This window comes from Catharus ustulatus, chromosome 6, assembly GCF_009819885.2.
Source record: "Catharus ustulatus isolate bCatUst1 chromosome 6, bCatUst1.pri.v2, whole genome shotgun sequence".
NCBI classification, from domain to species: Eukaryota; Metazoa; Chordata; class Aves; order Passeriformes; family Turdidae; genus Catharus; species Catharus ustulatus.
This window is the reverse complement of record NC_046226.1, coordinates 25,978,365-26,002,208: the sequence shown is the minus strand read 5'-3', so window position 1 is coordinate 26,002,208 and position 23,844 is coordinate 25,978,365. Positions and strand designations below refer to the sequence as shown.

General features: G+C 40.1%; 1 protein-coding gene across 4 annotated transcripts in view; it reads right to left on the bottom strand.

Annotated features, from left to right (window-relative positions):
* Positions 1 to 5,786: 5,786 nt before the first annotated feature.
* LOC116997402 overlaps positions 5,787 to 23,844 on the bottom strand; it is a 35,726-nt gene continuing 17,668 nt past the window's right edge. For 3 of the 4 annotated variants that reach the window (XM_033062041.2, XM_033062043.2, XM_033062044.2), the window contains exons 6-8: positions 22,256 to 22,362; positions 20,787 to 20,877; positions 15,071 to 19,651 (exon numbers count right to left, since the gene is read on the bottom strand). In XM_033062041.2, coding sequence (XP_032917932.1) covers positions 19,535 to 19,651; positions 20,787 to 20,877; positions 22,256 to 22,362 — 315 coding nt within the window. In that variant the 3' untranslated portion in view covers positions 15,071 to 19,534. Of the gene's footprint in view, positions 19,652 to 20,786; positions 20,878 to 22,255; positions 22,363 to 23,844 lie in introns of all 4 variants that reach the window. The other variant, XM_033062042.1, reaches the window with a different exon arrangement.

Sequence of the window (23,844 nt, the reverse complement as noted above, 5' to 3'; positions counted from 1 at the left end):
ACAACATTTAAAATTACTAAACTGTAAGTGATAGGATCAATTCACAACACCACAAACCTTCCTGGAACAAGAGCAGTCCACATTCTAACAGAAACTGCCAAATTTGGTAAGATTTGACATTTCATTCTGGCTTCTCCAGATTAGAAAGCCCCACTCCCTTGGAAAAGACAGTGGCTTCTTGCATAGTATGTGTGAGGCTCCTAGAGCTACTACAAGACTTTTCACCTTCTTTCACACAACACATTTCTGTCCTGTATGAACCAGCCCCACTTGTTGTCTCTGGCCTTACCTTTGCTCCAACCCTGATCCCTTCCAACTTCTGCTCCTCACCATCCAGTCATAATCATCCCTTTAAATATGTACGCTCAGTGGCCAGCTTTTCTTCTAGAATGTGATCATTGATTATTCTAAGTTACACTATAATTGGGAAGTAACAAGTGATTTCACAGCTGTTAAAAAACTTCCAAGAAAATACATTTGGAACTTCAGGGGCATGTAGATATTTACAGTCATTGTTAAATAGGTCAAAAAATAGGTCAGTCTTCTTTCATTTCTACTGTTTCCTCAGCCATTTAACATCACATGTGAAGATTTTAACTTTGTAAGTTACACAGCTCCCTTAATCAGCAATTCTCCCCCATCTCATAAAAATCAAAGAGTCTGGATTGGGAGTTTCTTACATGTTGAGGCCTCTAGTCCAAACTCCATCTTTTTATTTTTTAATACATTTATGTAGAACTAAGCAGATAAGACTCTGTTTGGTGTGCCTCAACATGCCACTTGAGTCATTCTGGCTTCACCAAAGCACTGAATTGACACCCGTCTTAGTTTACAGTTCTACTTGCTGCTGCTGAGTCCTCCCTACTGCAATCATTCCACAGCCTCATAACTCAACAACCTGTCCTTTTTCCTGTCAACACAGCTTTTCTCTAAAGAATGCTGTTGACCAAACAAATACCTTCAAATAGGATGAGACTGCTATTGCTTTTTTAAAAAGTCAGTCATCTGCTGACATGATGAGAGTTTGGGGAATTCTGTGTTACAAATACATGGATGTTTACAATACATGTATGGCTTGCTTGTAGGCAGTCAGCACTCAGGAGACCTCATATAGAAACATAAATAGGTGATATTTAGTTCTGTCCTAGTAAATTATGTACCAGATGCAGAGACTGGAGGTCCTGAGGATTATTTTTGAACAGTCAGGTGTTTGAATTATACGCCATTTTAAATGCTTTAGATGAAGCAGGGGCTAGAAAAGGCAGATTCTGGTGGCAAAGGGAACCTGTATATTGCTGCTAGCCTACAGTTTTCACTTACTGCCATTGATTATTCTTGAATTGTATATTAAGTATGGCTTATTCAGGTATTTCTCAAGGGCAATGAGTGTTTTGTTTCAGCAAAGTGCAAAGGTTACCAAAAAAGTGACTCCTAGAAAGTAACAATTAGTATAGAAATGTAGATTTCATTTACAGGAAACTATTTTTAAGATGTATCATCACTCAGAGAACAGACTTAGGTTGGTATAAGCTAGTTATTAATGGCTTTCTGATGTTAGGCATGGTATAGATCTAAATGTGATTAACTTAGCAGGAATTCTGCCACTATTAGGTGAGAATGACCTTGAGTCCTGAACTGAAAAACAGGAACATCTTAGCAAGAGAGTAGCTATTCTGAATAATTGAAGTAAAATATTAGAAAATTTCAAGTTTAACAGAAAGACCAGACATCAGCATGAGTAATTAAAAAGATCTACAGCTGTCAATATCTAATTATGCAAAAAGTGAGAAACTTAAAATATCCTTAATGTCACAGTTACCATTTTCAGTCTTCTGACCACCTATTTCTAGGTGATGGCATGATTTACATCTAACTATGGAGGCAGCTCAAATTTCTTTTAATACTGCTTTACTATTAGCAATACTATCAGCCCTAGCAGAATCTCTAAACCTAGTTTTCAGCCTATTAGTACAGGAATAATTTGTTTCTCAACTGTTACTTTGAAACATATTGATTTTTCAGCCTACGCATGCTTTTACTTGCTTGTGATCTTATCTTACTCAAATTTCAGAACCACACAATTCACTGCTAAGATAAAGAATGCAAAATTATTCACCCAGTTTGGCTTCAGACAAACAAATGGAAATCAACACAAACAGAGCTGTATCCAAGCATTATTTGCCTGAGTTCTAATATTTCAATACTTTGTGGAAAAAGCAAGTTGGGTAACAAGCTGTTTTGACTTCACTTCCAGTACACTTTCTGGTTTCTCTAGTCTCCAAAGCCAAGAATCCAGTCTAAAGATGCTACAAAGCTTCAGCATGCTGAAGGCAAGACAATTCCGTGTTCTTTTTCCACCTTTGTTGCTACATTTCAGAATAAAATAAAAGTTTTTCTGTAGTGTATAAAATAAAAGCAGTCTAAGATGTTACCTAAATCCTCTACACTTATTTCATATGTGATTTATACTTAGAGGAAAGAACCTTGAGTTGGAACTGGTCACATTTGTGTTTTCTGCTGAAACAAGTTCTGAGCTTGAAGCATACCATTGGAAGGACTCTGCTTTGACAACTTTTCTGCAATCAGAGCTGAAGCCAGTCTCCCCAAAATGGGGCACCACACTCACCAGGTCCCTGGTCTCCAACCTGCTGGCAAATGGCCTGTGCCTACAGCATCCAGACCATCCCACTCAGTATCAGCTGACACAACTTCCTCAAAGAACAATTGCGATTTTTCTAGGAAAAACTCAAGCCTTGCAAGTGTCCATATCGGCAAGAGACTGTTGCTCCACTGTGATGTAGGAAACAGGACCAGCTTTGTAGAGAGCAGCCTCTGGAGTGCTCTGGGTTATTGAACTGCAGCTTGAAAGCCAACCTCCTGCAGCCCCAGAAGGGCTGTCACCCTGTGAAGGGCTGCACTTTCTAGCTAAGTGAAATCTTTTTTCATTTGTTGTCTTCGTTTTGTAGCAACTTGTTTTTTGTGCATCAGTACCAGGGAGGACAGGACCTGACTTTCTGAACAACTTTTGTTTGTCTCCACCAGGCCTTGGTACTCCTTGCCCATGTTCTGCAAGACTGGCCCACCCTACATGGGACAGAATTGTCTGGCAAGATCTACCACCACCCTTCTTTACAGACAGGGCCACTCCTCCTATGCCAACTGAATGGAAAGTGTTTGACAATTTCTGTTTGCTTTTAATTTTCTCTGCACAGATCTGGAGAGTGTCTGCCTATAAATACTTGCTTATTTACTTGGGAAACTACTGTCTTCTACAGCGATCATGTTTTCAAATCTTATTTTGCCATGGAAACAGAGGGGTAGTAAAGGAACCTGAATTTAATTTTTCTGCATCAGTATCTCAGTCATTCATTCATTTGACCAGGTGGAAAAGCCTCATCACAAAATAAAGCTGCAGTCTAAAGTGATGGCTTTAGAGAAAGCAGGATCCCAAAGCTAAAGGGCTCACAGTGTAATGGAGATTAGCAATCTTTTCCAAATCAAAATAAGTAGTGTAGTGATATTCACCAAATATGTGCCTAATACTATGATATGCAAATTTTCCAGTCTTACTATAAAAACTTTTTCAGTCAATTCTGAATATGTTTCACACTGGTCTATGAATCAAAATATATGTATTAAAACAGAGACTAGACTGTGTGACTGAATTCCAATTCAGTCTTTGGAACTGAATTACAGACATCATAGAATGATTTTCAAGATGTTATTCAAAGCAATAGAATATGTATTTTAAAGCAAGCTTAATCTTGACTGCATTTTGAATGAAAACATTTGGAAGTTCATGTTAATGCATGTTTTTATTACACTTTAATTTTTTACAGTGTTCAAAAAAGCTATTGGAAATTAAAGGCTGCAATCCTGCAAATATCACCATTAACTTTAATAAAACTACCAGCATGCTATTAGGGGCTGCTAAATACCAAGAACTAATAAATGTACATTTTCTTAAAAGTCTTTGCTGAACCAGTACAAAACTATGTGAGCATTAACAAGGAAATAATTCCAATTTTTCAAGATGCTATTGAAATTATCATGAATTTCTGAATATACATCAATCAAAACAACCAGCCAAAAAAATGAAGGTTTTGGGAAAGACTAGACCTTTATTTGACAATATATTGCACGAAAATGCTTAGAACTCCCTGAAATGGATGTAAAAGATTTGATGTGAACAGCTTGCTCTGCTTTTGAGAAGTACAAGAGACAAAAAGTATTCCCAAAAAAATCACCATGTGTTTCACAGCCCCTAGAGAATACCAAAAAAAGACTTTAGAAATGTTCGTCCGGACAGAGCACATAGTTTCTATCAGCTTTAGTAAACCTTGTAATATGTCTCTTTATATTATTTTAAAGATTATTTAAGAAATTTAATCTATAATAGTAGTTTACAGTACTGTATAAGAATTACTAATTTCTTGGTGCTGTTAATATATGTTTGTTAATTGAAGAATGGTGATCAGAGAGAATATCTGTCTTGTTTTTTTATCTTGCACTTTGCTTAGCCCTCTTTCCTCTTTTGGGTGAAAGAGTAGTGGTAGCATTTCATTCTTTGTCCTTATTACTCCATGAAATTATTATTTTGTGTGTGGTTATCTTTCAGTCCAGCTTGTACCTCACTCATGACACAAGGGTGGTAGGAGCATTCTGCCAGAAGGCAAAGGGAAAAAAAGCAATAGAAGGACTAAGTGAAAATGTTTGAAAGTCAAAGGGAGGGCACGTTTAACTTCACAAAAGAAAATTCTGGTTTCTGTTGCAATGTTGGTTACACAATCACATAAGGTTTTATTTTTAAAAGCAAGTAAAAAAATTATAGTGCATCAGCTCCTTGACTGGTGTAAATCAAGATGGTTTTATTGACTTTGATGGAGCTATGTCGATTTATACCAGATGAGGATTTGGCCTACTGTATGGAGATATTTTTATTTCTCTTCTCACTCTATCAGTTAAGGAAAGGGCAATAATCAGCAAGCTGGAAACAATTATGTGTGTGTGAGGAGGGGGTAGTTTCATAATAGCTAACTTGATATTATTTCCTGTAAAATGCATCAAGAGAATAAAGCCTGGAGCCTGCTGACCAGTTTGTTTTGTAAAGAAATATTTGTTCAAATCTGTTTATAATAATTTGTCAAATTATGGGCAGACTCAGCTGAAGCACTTGCCTTCCACTGACACCAGAGGCAGCAGTTCTGGTGCTGATCAGGGCACCAAGTGGCACCCATGAGGGAAGACCCAGGCAAAATTTGGCTTTCACTTGCATCTGCGTAAATCTGGAATAATTCTACCAAAATCAGTGGAAATATTTCCTATTTACAAGTGTGCCTAAAAGCAAAATTTGGCACTGTCTTCAACTGAGCATTTATAAGCTGTTTCTGGCGACAAATAAGGATGGGGGAGGGGAAGATTATTCATTGCAGATGCTTTGTAAAGATTACCAGAGGCTTTCTGGTGACAATAAAGTCTACTAACATAGTCACTTTTGGAAAATGCTTTTGAAAATGTGATTTGAAGGAGTTTCCTGTTATCCTTTAATTCTTAGATTGTTTCATGGTAGTAAAAAAATACTAACCAAGACCTCAAGTGAAATTACTTAAATTGTTCTCCTTACCATGGCAGATGAGTCCCAACCTGCAAAAACAAGTGGACTAAGGCAATTCATGGGAAGCTAAGATTTCTAAGAAACCATCTTGGATGAATGCATTTCATAAGGTGCAGTTGCAGCCACACATTGACAAGGGAGCTGAAGACAAAATAATCACAACTAAAATAAATTGAAATATTTATGACTTTATTTTTAAGCTACAATGCAGATAATTCTAAAGTACCAACATTAGCACTATAAACACTACAGTATTCCAACCAGCTTTTGCAATATAGCTCATTCATCTGATCTCTTTGCTCTCAGGAGTGATTTGATTTTTTGTAATATTTTGGTAATGTTTTAACTTAAGAATATAAATAAAGTGACTTTCTGCCCTGTAGGGTGAACATAGTTATACTAGGCTAATGGTGCTTTTAGCACTGTAGCTTATACCCATATAACTGTTTCTGAACTGACTTACAGTCAATGAATCCCAAAACCAGCAGGCAGGTGAACCCCTAAGCAATAGCAGACAACTCATACGAGAGTGGAAAATACGCAGTTCAGAAATCACTATGCATAAATGCAGTTCTTGCCCCAAGTCGGGAGAGCCCCGAAGAGCTGCACAGCCCTTCTTCCCTGCACCGGCCCTCTCCAGCCCTCCCTGCTCTGTCTCCCTGGGAAAGGTCAGGTAGCCTATTAATCAAACTCTGGACTTTGATTTGAAGTATCTATACATCTACCATTTCCTAGATCCTTTTGAAGCAAGGAATAAGTAGCAGTGAAAGTTTGTTTATTTTGGTATTCTTTTTTCAATAGTTCAAATACAACCACCTTAAAACAAAAATAAAATAAGGCATGGTTTCAGCTAGGGCAGCTAATGGCATTCTGACATTGAATTTAAATCCCCTTTCCTGTAGTGAATAACTTATGTAGTGAGTAACTTTATGTATAAAGTTACATTTTATTCTGTGTTTTTCTGCAATGCATCTTTCACCAGTTTTCTTACTCACCTTTTCAGCTGCGCATGGAAATTCATGGGGTGTTTTTTCACAATCAGTTTCAAATGTATATGCTGTTCTGCACTGAAAAAGACAACTGCGAGGTCACTATCATCTTTTCTAGTGAGAACATAGAATAGAAAAATAAATGCACTAATGTAACCAGCAGCCACATTGATTGACTGAATTTCTATGATTATGTCTGTGTACATACGGGAATGTTATATGTATAAAAGAATTATTATATTTTTATAAATCCATGCACTCAATTGTTTTTACTATTTAATATATTTGCACAAAATATAACTGCTTACAGACATGTAATACTGTACTGCTTACAGTATTCCTGGAATCAATACCACAAAATCAATTCACACTAAGAATAATTTAAAAGGATGAGAAAACTTTGATTATTTTTCTGCTTAGGTTTCAGATCTTTACAGGGAAAAAAAAAAAAAGCTAGAAAGATGAAAAGATGAAAAGATCTCTTTCAAACCTGGTGTATGCCGTAAAGATGATGTCCCAGCTAATTCTGACGCGGACAGAGGTTATGACTGAAGTCAGGAATACAGAGAAGATTAAATTCTAAACCATGACCTTGTTTTCATAGAAACGCATTAAAGAAACAAAATAGAATGACATACCTAAACCAAAGCATTTCTAAGTAAGGCATCTGTCAGATTTTTCCATAGGTAGTTTATGATGCACTGTGATGGTCAGATTGCTGCATTTTAGTATTGCTCACCTTTCAGGATAAGAGTGGTCCAAAGCCTGAAGATGAATTTCAGAGATAAGCTGAACAGTCGCCAGGAAAAAGGTTCATATCACAGTAGTAACAGGTTTATATGTGTCAGCCAACTTGAGAAAAGACTGAAAGAGGTGATCATTAAATCTAGTGAAGCTTGAATATAGAATGAATTTAAGTTTGGTGTTAAACTACACAGAGGGTCAGGTACTACACCAATATCTAATCCTGTACAAACCACTGGAGTTGGTGCTTAGTGCAGCAGAACTGCAGGCTGTAAACACAAGTTCTCATGGGGAATATCTGTGGGATACATTGCATCCCTGTTTCATCCTGATCAGGGACCAAGATAATCCTGTCACTAGGAAGAACTGAAGTGCGCTGAAAGCCACCTCTTAGGGTCCTGCAGGAACCACTGCTAATCACTTGAGGCTTTGTTCACTTGCTGTTACCCAGATGCACGAGAGAAGTGACCCAAGTACCAGCTGAACCCCCTAGCCAGGAAGGACTTGGGTAAAAACTGACAAAAGTACCACATTTCCCTTCCACGTGCTCTCGCCTGATCTGAGAAGAAATATTTATCATATCTTTACTGTCTAAAATAGAGAAATAGAGTTCAGCTATTCTGAGGTACATATTTAAGGTTCTGGAGGCCTCACAAAGGTTTTTTTGGGGTGCTTTTTCATTGATTAGTTGGGTTTGGTTGTTTTTTTGTTTTTTTTTTTTTGACATGTAATTAACTGGTTTACCAGTAAGAAATCTTTGTAAGCAAGAGGCATCCACTTCTTTTCAGTCATTATGCTCCCATGGTACCCATAAATACCAATTCACAGGTATTATGAAGAGTGGAACAAATAGGGCTGGAAAGGATCTCTGAAGGTCATCTATTCAAAGACAGGCTGAAATAGCAAAGATCAAATTGCTGAAATATTTTCTCACATATTATCTATTTCTAGTATGCAGCCTGCATACGCCTCTACTACAAGGTTTTACAAAAAGAATTAGTGTGGGACTAAAGAGTTCCTTGGGAAGAAATACAAACAGAAGTGGAAGTACCAGAATGACTTCCAAAAAGCTGTTGCTCAGCTTGGCCTCCAATTGACTATCAGTTTAGGAGAACTTTCAATTAAAAAATCTAATTTGATTAGTCTGGTTAGTCCTGAAATTTAAGAAACCAGTGTCAAGGCCCACAGAGCCTGAGACCAACTACAGTCTAATTACCAGGCTGGAATTTTTTTAGTTACTATAGATAAAAGTATTGGGGAAAAATTGTCATGATTCAAAATTCAGAAACCACATCCTCCCTATTTTCTGGCCATCCCACTCAGCCTCTGAGAGGGAGTGTTCAGAGTGGAGTAAGTGAAGGCAGATAACCACATCCCCAATCTGCTGTCATCCTCAGACAGCAGAATTTCCGATGATGTGCCTTCTGCTTACTAAAGACAAGTGATGAAATCAAAGAGGGTTTAAGTAACCTCAGTTGTCAACAGGTGCCTTCACAATAATTACTCGTAGCTGTTGTTTTGCCAACAGGTAAAATTTCAATTAGATTTTTAGCAAATTTCTGCCATGTCTCCACCTAGAAAACTCAAGATGAATCAGCTAAAATGTGTAGAATTTAAGACATCTTAAACTCTACATAGATCCTCTCATTCAAAAGCAAAGGGTCTGCAAAACTCTAACAAATCTCCCCTTCTTGAGGTATCATAGTGACAAAGTATTAATCTCTTTTGTCAGGTAGCAGAACAGGATTCAAGCATTTATGAGGAACATTCTCATTTACAGCTCAGTGTTTTTGCACAAGCCCACCATTATTATTGGCTTAAGACAAAACCCTGGGCTTTGAACAGGAAGGGATGAGGTGTGTTACCCATCTTGTTCCACTCTGCAGGGAAGAGCAGTAAGTTGGTTATGCTAATGCACTGAACTGCCTGGCTAGATTTGGCAGAGGTGCCTAGCCAAGTTTTTGGTTCATTATGAGCAGATCCTACTAAGTAGCATCAAACTAAAGCTGCTTGGTTTGTGCTGGAAACCTCCATCTTGGGACTGAATGCATTTTAAAGGCCCTGACAGATGGGCTCTGCCAAACTAAACAGCAGCAATCTGTAACACTTTACCTCCCCCATCTCTGCTGTGCCCTCTCCCAGTGCCGTCTGTCCCAGCAGCATGGGAAACAGGAGCAGATGCTGATAAAGGCAATTTCTCCACTGTGTCTGGCTGGTGGACTGTGTGGGCTGAGGCAGCAAGCCCCAGCTTTGGCCACTGCAAGTGCAAGGACCCCAGCAGTGAGGTGGGGGAGATGGGAGGCAGACAATGTGTAACCATCACTGCTAAACCTGACAAGGTTCCACCGGGATGTCTCACACTTAGCTGATTTGCCAAAACCTGCTGCAGCTGTCTTTAGTGGCACCTTCTTCACACGCATAATAATTTGACCACAGTCAAAGTTTTTGCTTAAAGCAAAGAATAAGAGAGTGCTGGAGCAGTGCAGAAGGAGAGCAGAATGTGTTTTACAGTTCTTTCACAGCTTTGATCTGAAACCTTTCGGGTTCCAGTTAAACCCATTTTGCCCTGCCAGCAGCAATCCTCACAGGAACATAAACAAGGACCCTGTCTCCTCCCTCTTGCAACACTCACACCCTTGGAGTCTGGGCTTACCTGCCAAATTTTGAGTATCTCTATGTCTGGCACCTATGCAAATTAAGCAATCTGTATCTAATGTATATATTGTCATAAATAAGGCTTCTGAAAAAACCACTGGTAGGGGTGGTTAAAAGTTTTAGGCTGAGCCTTGGCTTTGGAGGGAGAGCTCCTTCAAAGACCAGGGTCTGAGAGCAGTGGAGATGGGAAAGAGCCTTCTTGACAACCAATCTGGAAAGCCTTTCTGTGGAAAACACAGATAAGAGGTGCACTCAGGATCTTCTCTGGCCAATAAGCATAGATGTGGAAGACCAGAACTTTATAGAGGGCTGTTCCCCATGGAGGGAGGTGTGTTAACTGCTATCCCAGGCTACACACTCATTAGGTGCTGCCAGTCCTCTGCCGGCTCCTTGTTCTCTCTTCCCCCTAATACACCTCTTCCTCTTCACTAGATGCCCAGTGCCTCAAAACTGTCCTGGGAATGAGGAGCACACAGAGGAGAAAGGGAAAGCTGTCCATCAGCTGTGCATCACTCCAGCTCCCAGGGACAGACTCCTTGCATGGAGCAATCTTCCTCTAATTCTTTCAGAATAAGCCCTCCTGCTCCTGATTTCTCCTATTTTTCCTTCTTGCCTTGCCCCTTTCCCACCTCACAGCAAGACTGGTTGGGTACCAGCATCCAGGTGAACCAGTTTGGGCAGAAAGAGATCCCAGTCTATTGACCTCTGTACTCCAGCTTCCCTCACCAAGGGGTGAGGTAATTGGATAGCTCATGTACATTTCTGAAAACATTGTAGGAAGAGTAAAGGCAACATGACTGGGAGAAATGGGATAGTTCTGCTAGGATAGAAATCAGTCCAGATCATGCCAGAAGCAAAGTGAGAATTTATGGGGAGAAGTCCTCTCTGATTTAGCAAACCCAGTGGCTGCAGCAACAGACAGATGGCTGCTCACAGCTGTGAGTGATGAAAAGGCTCAGCTGTGGTGCACTGCTGAACAGGGCTAAGCACCAGGCTCAGATCATTATTGGGTCTGGAGGCTTTACCTCCTCTCTGGGGCACCAAGCAGTGCTTTTCCAACCAGACTGCTCTGGTGATGCTGAGAAGTTTGCAGCTTGTTTCTCCTGTGCTGTGATCACAGCAGCAAGGTGAGCCCATTCCCATGCACTGGAAATACTTGTTTTGGAGCCTAGATATCTCTGACAGTTAATTTAGGCTGTGAGCAGGGACGTCATCCACACATACAGGATGTTTGTCTGCTCTCCTCTCTGCTAAGGTCCTTCACTACTATTAAGGCCTGCATGGGGAGGGGACAGAATTACTTTCTGATCAGCCCTGTCTTCTCCACTCCCTCCATGCCATTTGCAGCCACTTGCAGGAAGGATGAAGGAATAATCCCAAGTCTGGATATCATAACACTGTAGCTACAAGACAGTAAAATAAAATAAATCCTTATTACTGAAAGGCATTAGCTCTGGGTTGAATGGTCTGCTTCAAAGTCTCAGTGAAATACCTTTTTCTAGCTACTAAATACTCATCCCTATTATCTGTGAGAGCTAAACCATATGCACAGTTATGATTAAACGTGAGTGCTGCAACTAACATCTGTTAATTCAGAGCACGACTATCAACTCAAAGCAGTAAGAACATCCTTTTGTTACTAGAGTTTCATGCTGGCAACAACTGTTTTGTGTGCAAAGTTTGGGTGAAACAATTGACCAGGAAAAAAAACCTCACTGAACAAAACCAAACACAAAAACAAGATACAAAACCAAGAAGAGAGGAAAAAATTAATGCAGTGTTGGATTTTATATCATACATGTACCGTAAAAGAGGATCGGTTTGAAAGGGATTGGGAAATTTCACAGAAACCATCTTGTTATCTATGTAAGTAAAACCACTCCTAATTATCAGGCTATGCTCAGTCATGCTGTTAGCAAAGCCCTCTCAAAGTGAACAAAAACCAGTTAATTTCAGGGTTCCTCTTACCTGCAGAAAAATCTGAGGATGGAAAGGAAGAAAATAGTAGCTTTAAGAGGTACTTTAGCCTTCTAGACATGAGCTGGTAGTAGAGACCCTGGGACTGCTAACCAGCTCATATTTGGCTGTTCAGCAAGTTAAAGTATCATTTAATCAGAGCAAGCCAAGTAATACAGATAATGCAGAAATTCAAAGGTACCTTAAATCCATTTTTGTACTTTCTCTCTCAGCCCATATCTTTGGCTGTAGGTCAGGGTCTGAGCATCTGTGCATAAATTTGTTTAAGGATCCATCTTCAGAAGTCTTGATGCTTAGAGTTGAAGGTGGAGCAGGCAGCTGAAACAACCCACCCCTCTTCAATTTTATCTAACAACTCCCGTACTCGGGACATCTAATGGATCGTGGTGGCTCTTGTAAAAGGAAGATGCTTAAATTGTGTCAACTTTGTACTGCAGAGATACTTCCATTCACTGTTACCTGATGGGTAGGGATGAGAGACTTGCAGCAACCTCATTTGCTGGTGCCAGAAGGCTAAGCTACCAGGTCTCCCATTTCCATGCATGCCCAAGGCACTGATTCCAAGGCAGCAGTGAAGCGGTGCCTCACTGCAGAGACACACCAGCATCAGAGTCAAGGCTAGAACACAGAACACAGGCTAAAAACCTCTGGGCATGAGCTGAGGCTCCTCTCCAAAGCTGTCACTCATCAGGAAGCATTAAGCAAGAGGCAAGGGGAGTCAGAGTTAGAAAAGAATCCTTTAAGGGAAGCAGAACATAGCAAAGCTGGCAGCAGCCATGGACAGCCAAGAGGCAGGATCATACCACTTTACAGGAAGAGCTGAAAAGGGAAGAGATGGGACCATGCAGCAGCAGCAGCATGAAGTGGCCTGAAAGCTGGATCTGGAAGCAGAAGATGCTGTACTCAGAGCCTGCATGGGAAAAAAAGCTATAGCTGAAAGGTAGCTCCCCAGCTATATTCCCCAGCTGAGTGTGTGCAAGTAAAATGGCAGAGGTAGCACTAGAAGCTGGTATTAACACCATCACAGCTAAATGTCAGAAGTAGCCTAGAGAGGGAACTTCACTCTGCAAAATGCATAGCTGCGAAATCGATCGAAAAAAACTGATGTCTGCTTCTATTAGTACCACAACAGCAGTTTGACCTAAATAGTAATTTCTGTTTGGCATTGAAAGACAAACAGGAATTAGGTCCAAAATATGAGTCACTAAAAATAAAAAAAGGCCAACAACATGTACTGTTCTCCACAATCAGCCCCTTCCCGAAAGCAGGCCAAAAGATGAACATATTTTGGATTCTTCCCTAGCAAATCTTACTGCCACTTCAGAATTTTTGGCTGACACCTTGATGACACTGAAGTAGAGAGTCAGTCTATGACGCAGAGATTTTAAATAGACAGTGGTGGTCCTTACTAATTTCAGTAAGTGCATTAAAAAACACAGGCTCACAGTATTGCAACACCACATGTACTCATGCGGTAGTTTTGACTATAAAATCCTTGAATGCTTGGCGACCCCCTCATTGCCTGGCTCTGGTTTGAATTTTTTTGCTGATGACCTTTTGGGTTATTACCCTGGCAAGAATGGAGAGAGCTGACAATGACCTACCAGTCACTGGTCCAGTCTTTCTAACATACACAAGTGGGAAAAAATCAGTGGAAATGCCCGAGATGCTCCTGTGTAGACTTCTGAGAGTGAAACCCCTAGTGCATATGTGTAGCATAGTAGTTCAAGATTACTTGAGCTTACTAGCTCATAATAATTTTCCCTAATTGCCACAGCTCCTAACTGAAATGTACTTACTATTCAAAATGCTTTCAAAATTACAAAGCTGATGTACTTGTTTGCTTACATCCTCAGTATGCACACCTTACATAGGACTGAAAGAAAACATGCAGGCATCTCTGATGTCTAGTAGAGAACACTGCTCCTCAGCATCCAACCCTAGTTAGTTGGCAAGTGCTTCTGCAACATCATGCTTAGTCTCATTTTAAGATGCTAAGCTTGATGTTTTGCTAACGTTCTGTTTAGCTTAGTATTAAAATTAGTAATTTTTCCTTTGTTCAAGCAGTTGGAAGTAAGCAGCTCCACCCAAATTCTTCATTACAGCAGTGCTCTTAAAATATTTATCTGTGTGTCAGCTTGCTGCTTGTATTCTAGTGTCTTAAATTGTTTTGCCAGGAAGCCGTCAGTGATGTTCTGTTTCCCTCCCTTACTCCCCCCCAGTGAAATTGTGTACTGTTTATCTTCTTAATGTCATTTTTTAAATGGAGATTATTCATTTTAACAGCTATGCATTTTCATGCTTCCAATTTTAAGTCCGTAAAAATACTGACCACAAAAAGTGTACTCACCAATCCTACAGCAGACCATGTGCATGCAATTACCTCATTTACACAATCACAATGACCACACAAAATTCAATGCCCCATCTGGAAGATAGGAAATATTATTTCCTTTCTTCTACCTTTGTCAGTGTACATAGCTGACTCTCGAGGATAAGCAGAATCTCATTATATTGGTGGATATATATACACACATACACAATACATATGTTCACACAATACTGCAGATAATTGGGGCCTGATTTCTGTTGGGTCTGCTAGCAACTCTGGTGAATTACTGTACTTCAGATTTCGGCATGAAATCTCTAGGCAACTTTGCCTATCCTTGCTATTTCCAGTTTTGGCTGGCTGCCTTCCCTGCTTGGGTAAACCTGGGAAAGCACAGCTGAGCAGACACAGACCCTCCTCTCTCCCCCACCTGCCCTATAGGTGTTTGGTGGGGCTTGAGCCAGGTGATGGAAAGTCAGCCCTCATGGCCATTTTCACAGAGAGAGGGGCAGATCAGGAGAACCTGGATGTATGATGCATCCTGTGATGGAAGAATGAAAACTGTTTCCCTCTCCTGTCCCACCAAGTGGAAGGAGAGGAGTCTCCAGAGAAACATGAATGCAGGAATCCCCTAGACAGGGTCAATAGGCAAAGTAGTACCACAACTGCAGGAGGAGCTGGGACATCTCACAGATCATGTAGCAGGAAAAAAACAAGGGAAAGCAAATGCTAAGTACAAAAGACTTATAATTAATAGCGAACTTCTGGGTTTAGGATTTTAATCTCTCTTTGTTGGATGGGGAATGACTCCAGCATGTGTTCACATAGAGAACTCCTACATTAGAAGCTACAAGGGACTCAAGATGATCAGTTCTAAGCCTTCCGGCACACTGCTACCTTGTTCCTGTTGGAAACTCTAGGGTGACACAAGCATGTCGATTTTTAAGAGATACAAGCTGCACTGAGTTTCTGCACAGGGATTTACAAAACATATGCACTTAAGCATGATGTTCCATCTCTCTTCCTTCCCCAAAAACTGCCATGTTAATCTGTTCTCAAATAATAAATGAGTGGAAGTATAGACATTTCCAGGAGCATTTAACGTGCATTTGTTGGAAAAGCAGCACTGCCTTCTTCTCCCACTTTTTTCTACAAATACAACCCTCTCTACTGCAGAGGGCTCATGACAGTCCAAGAATCTATAAGAAGTCATTTGTTAAAATGCTGGCAAAGAGTACTGGCATTGTGCATGTCAACTCCTGCTTTACCACGGGTGGGCAGGGGGCAGCCAGAGCCTGAGGCGGTTGTGAGGCCTCAGAGATGAGATGGAACAGGGTCTGCTCTTTTCACTGGAGTCCCCACCAGGAATTCCTGGAGAGTACAAAGCAGCCCCTTAAAAATGTTTCTGTCATTACTCCAGCCTGCAGCGAACCCTAGAAGTTGCTCAGCCGAAGTAACCAGTCACATTTTCTATTATTGTCTTCCAGTAACAGAGAAAACGTGCAGGCTGCAGCCATACTCAGGCCCAGCTCCTAATGCACCATGGGCTGGTCCTGGCACTGGCAGCAGGAGAGAAAAGACAGCTGAGAAGAGACAAGAGACAGGAGAAACCTAGGAAAGAGAGGAGGATACAGATGATGAGGAGGGAAGCAGCTGGATTTGTTTCTTCAATCTTTTTCCACTGTCAAGTTTTCCCAAGCATGCGTCGTTAGCCCCTTCCAGCATTGCTTACTGTGAAAAAAGGCACATGGAAAACGACACATCTTTGAGAGACAGGCTCTTCTAATTAGGCATTTGGTGATTTTTTGAAAACAAAGCCTCAAGTAAAGATATTTGCAACGTTGCCGGTCTGCAAAGTGAATCTATCATTCTTATAGCTTAACCTTTTTTTTGGGCTACTGCAGTAGATCCAGAATCTTTTTTTTTTCTTTTTACTGAGTACTTCCTTTACTACTACTACTAGTTCTTGATGGGTTCAAATTTCAGATAGCTCTTTCTGCAGAAACCAGGTACTGCATGGGAAGTTATGCTACTGGGGAATAGCAGAGCTGCTTTCCATGTGTGGCAAGAACTCCTGGTGATTATAAACACTGCAGATGTGCATCTCCCTCAGTAATTTTTTTCTAATTCAGCCTACAAAAGTGAAATTTTGTGATTTACAAGCTGTTCATGACCACAGTGTACTGCTGCTGTAGTTGGGGTTGGGACCTCTGTCAGGCCATCCAGAGCTGTGTCTCAGCAGTCGCAGCACACACCAGCTGTGCAGCCCCAGAGCTGTGTGGGGCAGTGAGCAGCTCCGGCTGGCAGCTTGTGGCAGCCATCCTGACATCTCCAGCAGCTGTCACAGTGCTGCCCTGCACACAGGCCCCAAAATCTGGGTGTAGATTCTCCCTTCTCCCTTCCTCCTAACACCAGGGGCCATCTAACAGCAAGGGCTGTGTAAAAACTGAGAGCACTAGAAAACAATTATTTATGCATTTTCAACACTGCACTTTGGTTAATCTGTGCTTCCTTTTCAATGCTGTCAGGTGAAGGAAAGAGCCAGAAAGTATCTCAGAGAGGTACTGCTATTATCTTTGCCTTTTCAGGTCTTTTAAATTAGGTCACTTTACAAAGAAGAGCTCCGACTTTTAGCATTTTTTATATGACAATCTCAAAGCAGTTGATATTCAATTAATTCACAACCTTGCTCTGTTTTTGAATTTGTTGTTCTCATTTTCACTGTAGACACCAAGGAAGAGAAAAGTTCAGTCACTGGCCAAATACCATGCAATGCAACAGTAGCAGAACTAAGAACAAGGACTCAACATGCTGAATATACTCTGGCAGCTTCCTCAAGCTGAACAAGCAAAACCTGAGTTGAGGCAATACACACACTCTTGGGAGGATTTCAGCTGACGTCTGAGGTCTTCTGAGTGTCCACAGGGAGGACTGATTTGCCTCCTTTCACACGAGGTTTTGCAAACCACATCACACTTTACCTTTGCTTCCCTTGTGTGTGGGAATGTACAACAGGACTGAAAGGGGCCAGCTGGAAAAGAGACAATTACTACCTTCCTTCATACACTAGCCGCTAGCTTTTCAGCTCATAACATCCTTAAGAATGGCGCTATGATCTCTGCCCCTATGAAGTCAAGTTAGGAAGAGGCTTCTAAAAGGACAGAGGAGTTATATCTCTTAATATCAGTTTGATAAAGTCAAACTGAATTACCACCACCTCTTCCCAGGGAACATGTCAATGTGAGAGTTTTAACCGAGGACCCATCTAGGGTGGGAGAGAAAACACACATTTCAGCAGCTTGAACTTACCTCTTGAATTTCTCCTGATGTCTAAAAAAGACAGGGGGAGCTTCCCTTTTGCACCCTCTGTTGCATATGAGCTCCAGATGCGTGCATGCTATTTTCAGAGTCAGAGGATACAGATGTCATTAAATATGCTGGTGATCTGCTCCAGCCTATTGAAATTTTTTTAATCTGAGATCAACACCCAAAAAAAGTATTTGAAGACTCAGCATGAAGAGGGGAAACAACTGCAATGAAAGTTGTAGTTCCCATATTACCAAAACAAGGTGCAGAGCACAGATCATACCCAGTATCATGAGCCCAGGCAATCGGGAGATCTCACAGGACCTCTGGAAAAAGTAAAAAACATTCCAACATGGTAGTAGGGTTATGAAGTAGCATTTTATGACCCATTCAGTTTTTCTTTTATAGAAGCCTATTTATACACTCCAGTCACAGCTTCCACTGTACTGATCACTACAGTGCTCATTTCCTCATTCTGAACTGCGCATGCATTTCTTTTCTTCATTTTTATTCTCTCCTTATTAGATCTATTAGTCTTGCATTACCCCTCCACCCTGTGCTTAGCCTCTCCTAGGCTTCTTTTCTAGGGGTACTTGTCTCACTGACCACTAAGTAACCAACAAAATAAATGTTTTACAAAAAGCTTTCCATCTTTTTTCATTTTTAAATGCACGAGGAATAAGTTCAACACAATATTTGAGCAGTGGTTCAGTATCACTCAAGTTAAAACATCCTCTTCCACTCTGAACAGGCCATGAAAGAAAGGCTTCTTAAAATTCATTATCCCTTCTACAGTCCCATTTATTTACTGTGTTGGTGAGTGCCTAAGTGCCATGGATCCTTTTTGCATGTATTATCAAAGTCACTGACCTATACCTCATTTGAAGACTGAAATCCAATTTAATGTTATCCCATTCACACTAGACATAAGTTGTGCAGCAAACTTTTTAACAATGCTTCTAAATTCACAACACATTTAATCCAAAACTCCTGAAGTTAGTATTTTTGCACTTGGGTTTGTCAATGTTTGCTAAAACCCGAAACATTCTTCAGCTGACTTACAGTTTTACATCCTTAGAACGTAAAATCTAAATATAAATGTGGTGGGCGTATGTGGATCTTTTCTCTCTGAGGAGGCTCTGTTATGAATTTCCACTGTTTTACGCCACCACCAAGCCTCTGCTAAGCCATGACACCTGTTCAGAATTTTCAGCTTCTTAACCCCTTATTACACTTCCTACCATCCACAGCAGAAGTGCAGGAAAAGAGTTCCATCATCCTGGACTTGCTGTATTAATTCTCCATGGCTCCTCGATGTCCTTCAGTATTTTATATTAATACCCACCTTAAGGACAACTAACTAAATAGATGAACTTGCCTCCCTCATAACATATGCCAGTACATAATCTGGTTATCAAGCAGACTCTGGGAAGAAAAGCTAGAAATTCCATAGGAGCAACACCAAAGATAATACTGTTAATAAATATTATGACTGATAATAATAAATGGTTTATACAAAAATGAAAGAGCACTACAGCTTTTATGTAACATTACGCTAAATGCATTCTTATAATTCACATTAATAAGATTCACTATTCTCAGGTTTGATATATTTAGCAAACACTGGCAGGGTACAGTGCTGCAGACCAAAAGTTCTTTTAGCATTACTATGTAGATGCTCTTTTTAACATTTCTGCAAAAAATAAACCATGAGGATATCTCCTAGTTAAAAGTCAAAATATTGTTGAGATAAAATGCTTCCATAAGAAAACCTGTTTCAAAAGATTCTTTTTCATTAAAAACCACATATATGATTCAAATTAACCACAATATGAATTTTGACCCGATTTATTCACACAAATCAATCCAAATTCATTTTAGGCCCAAAATATGTATCATAAGGATACTAGTAAATTTTTCCTAGAGAATCTTGTATAAATGTATCTGTTCGAGCGCTTCTCTGTCAACATCCTTTTCCATACAGACATCATAGTTTAGCTGCACCTCTTCGACCCATTGACTGAGCTGTACATCCGTCTGAAACAACGAAAGCAGATCCTTAAATCAACACCATGTTAAGCAACAGCAGCAGTTTCAAGGTTAAGTAGTTTCAACATTAAGAAGGCAAGACATACAATGAGAGATTAGTCATTCCACATTACACAGCAACAGTAACTTAATTTCTGGAAAAGCCATTTTAACTCAAATAGGAGATAATAAAGGTAACTTTATAAATTATCTCAGTCAATAGTCTAGATATTTTGTTTGCATATTACAACCTCCTTTCTTTATGTATTTGTACAGACCTCAAGCATCCTGATCAGAGGGTGACATTCTGACAGATCTGCTGAGGGAGCAGCTAACAGTATCATGGAAGAATCACGGGTATTTTCTTGTTTTACACCCAGGCAGTATTGTATTAAGGCCATAAAGGGCTTCTCATCTGCTGTGACTATAGCCTGCTCCAAGAGAATGTCAAATGACACCATTGCTACTCTTGGGGCTGAGGATCTACTTCACCCATCAGCACACATGCAACAAGTGATTCAGTTTCTCTAAAACTAACTACTGTTGTAAGTCACTTTATACATAACCTTGTCATGTGTGATCAGTGTTTTGTTTCCCAATGAAAGCTAGGCCACGTAATTTGACTATGTATCCCACACATGATCTACCGATGACCAACAACAGAATGGACAGAGCAGAGGGTGGCCTGTTGGGAGCAGCTCCTACTCATGGAACAGGACAGAGCATTCAACGTCTTTGACAGATGCACTGTCATTGTGTTTGCTTCCAACTGCAATTTAAAGCTATGTAGCTGATTCAAGATGCCTGATGGTAGTCACTTGGCTACTTGGGACACCACATCTCTCACTAATCTGTACTTCCAAAAGCTCATACTGCCATATTAATACACATGTTAATATAATGATTCATGCAGCCTACTGATAGAGGCTGGGATTTTCCTCTTCATATGAGGACAATCAAAGTACAGGAAGATGTGTTGGTGGTCAACCTCAAAACAGAATCCAAAGTCTTCCACCTTTCAATCTCTGCACAAAATTGTATATACCCTTCCTTACAGCAATACTGGCAAGCAGCTAACTACAGAAATTCCACTTTGACAGAAAATAAAAAAGTGTGTCAGCTAAAACAGGCTGAGGGAACTTACCTGGAGCTTTGAAAGTGATTCCTCAAGACTTGGAACTGTCACTAATAAGGACCCTCTTTTCCTTACATTACAAGCAATAAACTCCCAAGCTCTGAAACATATTTAAAGGTAGGTGACCAGGTTTTTTGGGAAAAAACACCCATATTTGATGTATAATGAATCTAACACTTGCAGTTTATTGGCCAGAGGTAGACTAAGCTTAAAGACTTTGGAATACATGCTTATCAGTCATTATTAATATCTAAGCAAATGTATTTACAGGAATAAAACCAAGCGTTGTATTAAAACCACAGGGAATATATGATCTTACAATGTTAGATTTTGTAACTTTATAATTCTCACACATACATGCATATCATTTGGCAGTCAAGACTTTCACTTTGAACAAGGATTAAACACTGACATTTGATACATTTTTAATTTTTGGGTTTGAAGAAAATCCAGTCCTGAAGTGCAGTCCTTTATTAAGCTTCACAACAAGCTGCCCTTTACACACATACTTCGTGTACAGTCGTGACACAAGTACTTCTCTTAAGACATTAGTAATCAGAGTATTTAAATATAGCCGCCAGCATTCCTTTTTTTTTTTTTTTTGATTTTGCAAGTAAGATCATTTCTCACAGCATGGGAATTCAGACTAAAATGAATTTAATTTCCAGCATTCTTCAAATGTCATTTGTCTTCGTGCTACTAATGCAACACTAAACCACTATCACCAAGTTATGACAGAATCAAACGAATTCTCAGTCATGTGCCTGGAAACATATCTCCTGGCATTTTGAAACACCCACTGTCCTTCACCCATCTACTCTGCGCCTCTCTGGCTGGCATTGTCACCTGGTATCCAGGGCAGCAGGGCAAGCCTCAGCTGAAGCTGCTACAGAATGTCAGACTTGGCTGAGACTAAGTGGAGAAACAGGTACTCCATCATTCTGACTGTCCATTCTAAACGTTGGGTGATCGAGTTATTTACATTTTAAATGGATGCTGCTGGATTAGCCAAAGCTCACCTGTGAGTATCTTGTACCTGAAAGAGAACTTTAGCCACATGTTTGTTTGCTACCACATCCTTACGAATATCTATTAGAAATATCATTCATACCCATGCTTTGTAGTCTGTATATATTAAAGCTCTGACATCTAAAAGTCAGTGGCTGTCCTAAGGCTTATGCTGATACAGTAATTTCAGATTCTTTAGAAGCAAGATATTATTTTAACATATCAGTGCAAGGATTCAAGCCAAGGTTTGGGTAAACAAAGCAGCAGTGTTTAGTGGGTTTAACAATAAACAACCGCCAGAACACCTTAGCAGTTAAGTATAACAATTAAAAGCAGGCAGTATGAAACAATTTCCTTACATAAATTATGCATGTGCCTTCAAAAAGCACAACCTTAAGGTTTTCCATAATTCACAAGGTTACACACATATTGCCAAAGAAATAGGTAACTTGTTTGGACACAGAGCTTACCTGGCCTGTTCCCGTCTGTCAAGAAAATATTCAAAGACATTATTCATTACAACAACATCAGCCTTCTGCAGAAGTGAGGGCTGAGTACAGATGTCTGCATGAACCACCTGAAGGAGAAAAATTTCCCAAGGCATAAATTAAGAGATGAATACAGCCTTTGAGAAGTCATGAAGCCTGTCAGCCTTATACAGCACCTGCTACCACCCTTTTGAACCAGTCACCAAAACAGGTATTTCACTGGCTTCAGAGTAGATAAAACTATCATACCATAATAACCTTTCAAAAACAAAAACAAAAAAAAAAACAAACAAAAAAACCCAAAACCAAAACAGGTTTAACTCTTCTAATTAAAATACTCAATCCATTATTCTAAATAAAATAAAATGCATCTAAATTTTGGTTTAGAACTGTGTGCCATAAAAGAGGAGATGATGTATGTTGCGGCTGTTACATTTCACTTTCCTATATTTTATCACAAATGACCAGTGATTTCAGGAAAGAAGTTAAGCTAGTTGAAGCTATTTTGAGGATACTAAAAGGCATCTCACAGGGTCAGTGGGTTACTGAAGGATTATAGCTAGAAAAGACTACAAAACCAGATTTGACAGCTGAATTCATATTAGGACTGCAAATGCTGGAAAGGCAGGATGCTCAGTAGCACTGGAGGATCCTACTAAATAACTGTCTCTCCAGTCAGCACAGAGGAGCTGTTGTGATTTTATCTACCTTCACCTATATGATGTTAGCACATCACGTCATTTTTCAAAACAAGTGAGACAGGAGAATATGGATGCTCATTAACACATTGATGTGTTTTATTTCCTCCTAAAGACAGAGAAATCAATCATGACTCAATGATCCACATGGGTCCTTTTCAACTCAGGATATTCTATTCTTCTGCATCCCAAATACGAAGAGAAACGTAAATTGGAATATCTTTTGAAGGGATAAGTAGTAGTCAGCATAGATTCACTAAAGTTAAGTCATGCTTAACCAACCTGATTGACTGCTGTGATGAACCAACTACCTGGATGGATGAGGGATCAGTGAATTTTGTCTACTTTGACTTCAGCAGGGCTTCTGACACTGTTTCTCACAACATCCTCGCAGGCAAACTCAGGGTGTGAGGGCTGGGGGAGTGCACAGTGAGGATTGAGAATTGACTGAATGGCAGACCCCAGAGGGTCATTCACAGTGGCACAGGGTCCAGTTGGAGGTCTGTCACTGCTGCTGTCCCTTGAGGGTCCAGTATTGTTTAATTTATCCATGAATGACCTGGATGAAGGGGGGAGGCCTCCTCAGCAAGTTCACTGATGGCAGGAAGCTGGGAGGTGTGGCTGATACCATGGAGGGATGGGCAGAGAGGAACCTTCTGAAATTCAGCAAAGGCAAATGCAGGGTCCTGCACCTGGGGAGGAACAACCCCATGCACAGAATAGGATACTAATGGCAGGATACTGATATAGGATACCAATATTTTAAACCACAATTCAGAAAGATGCTTAAACTACTGGAAAACTCGGAATGTATCTTGATGTTTCCTTGACTTGAACGATACTTAAGACTTGACCTAAAATGAATGTGACCAT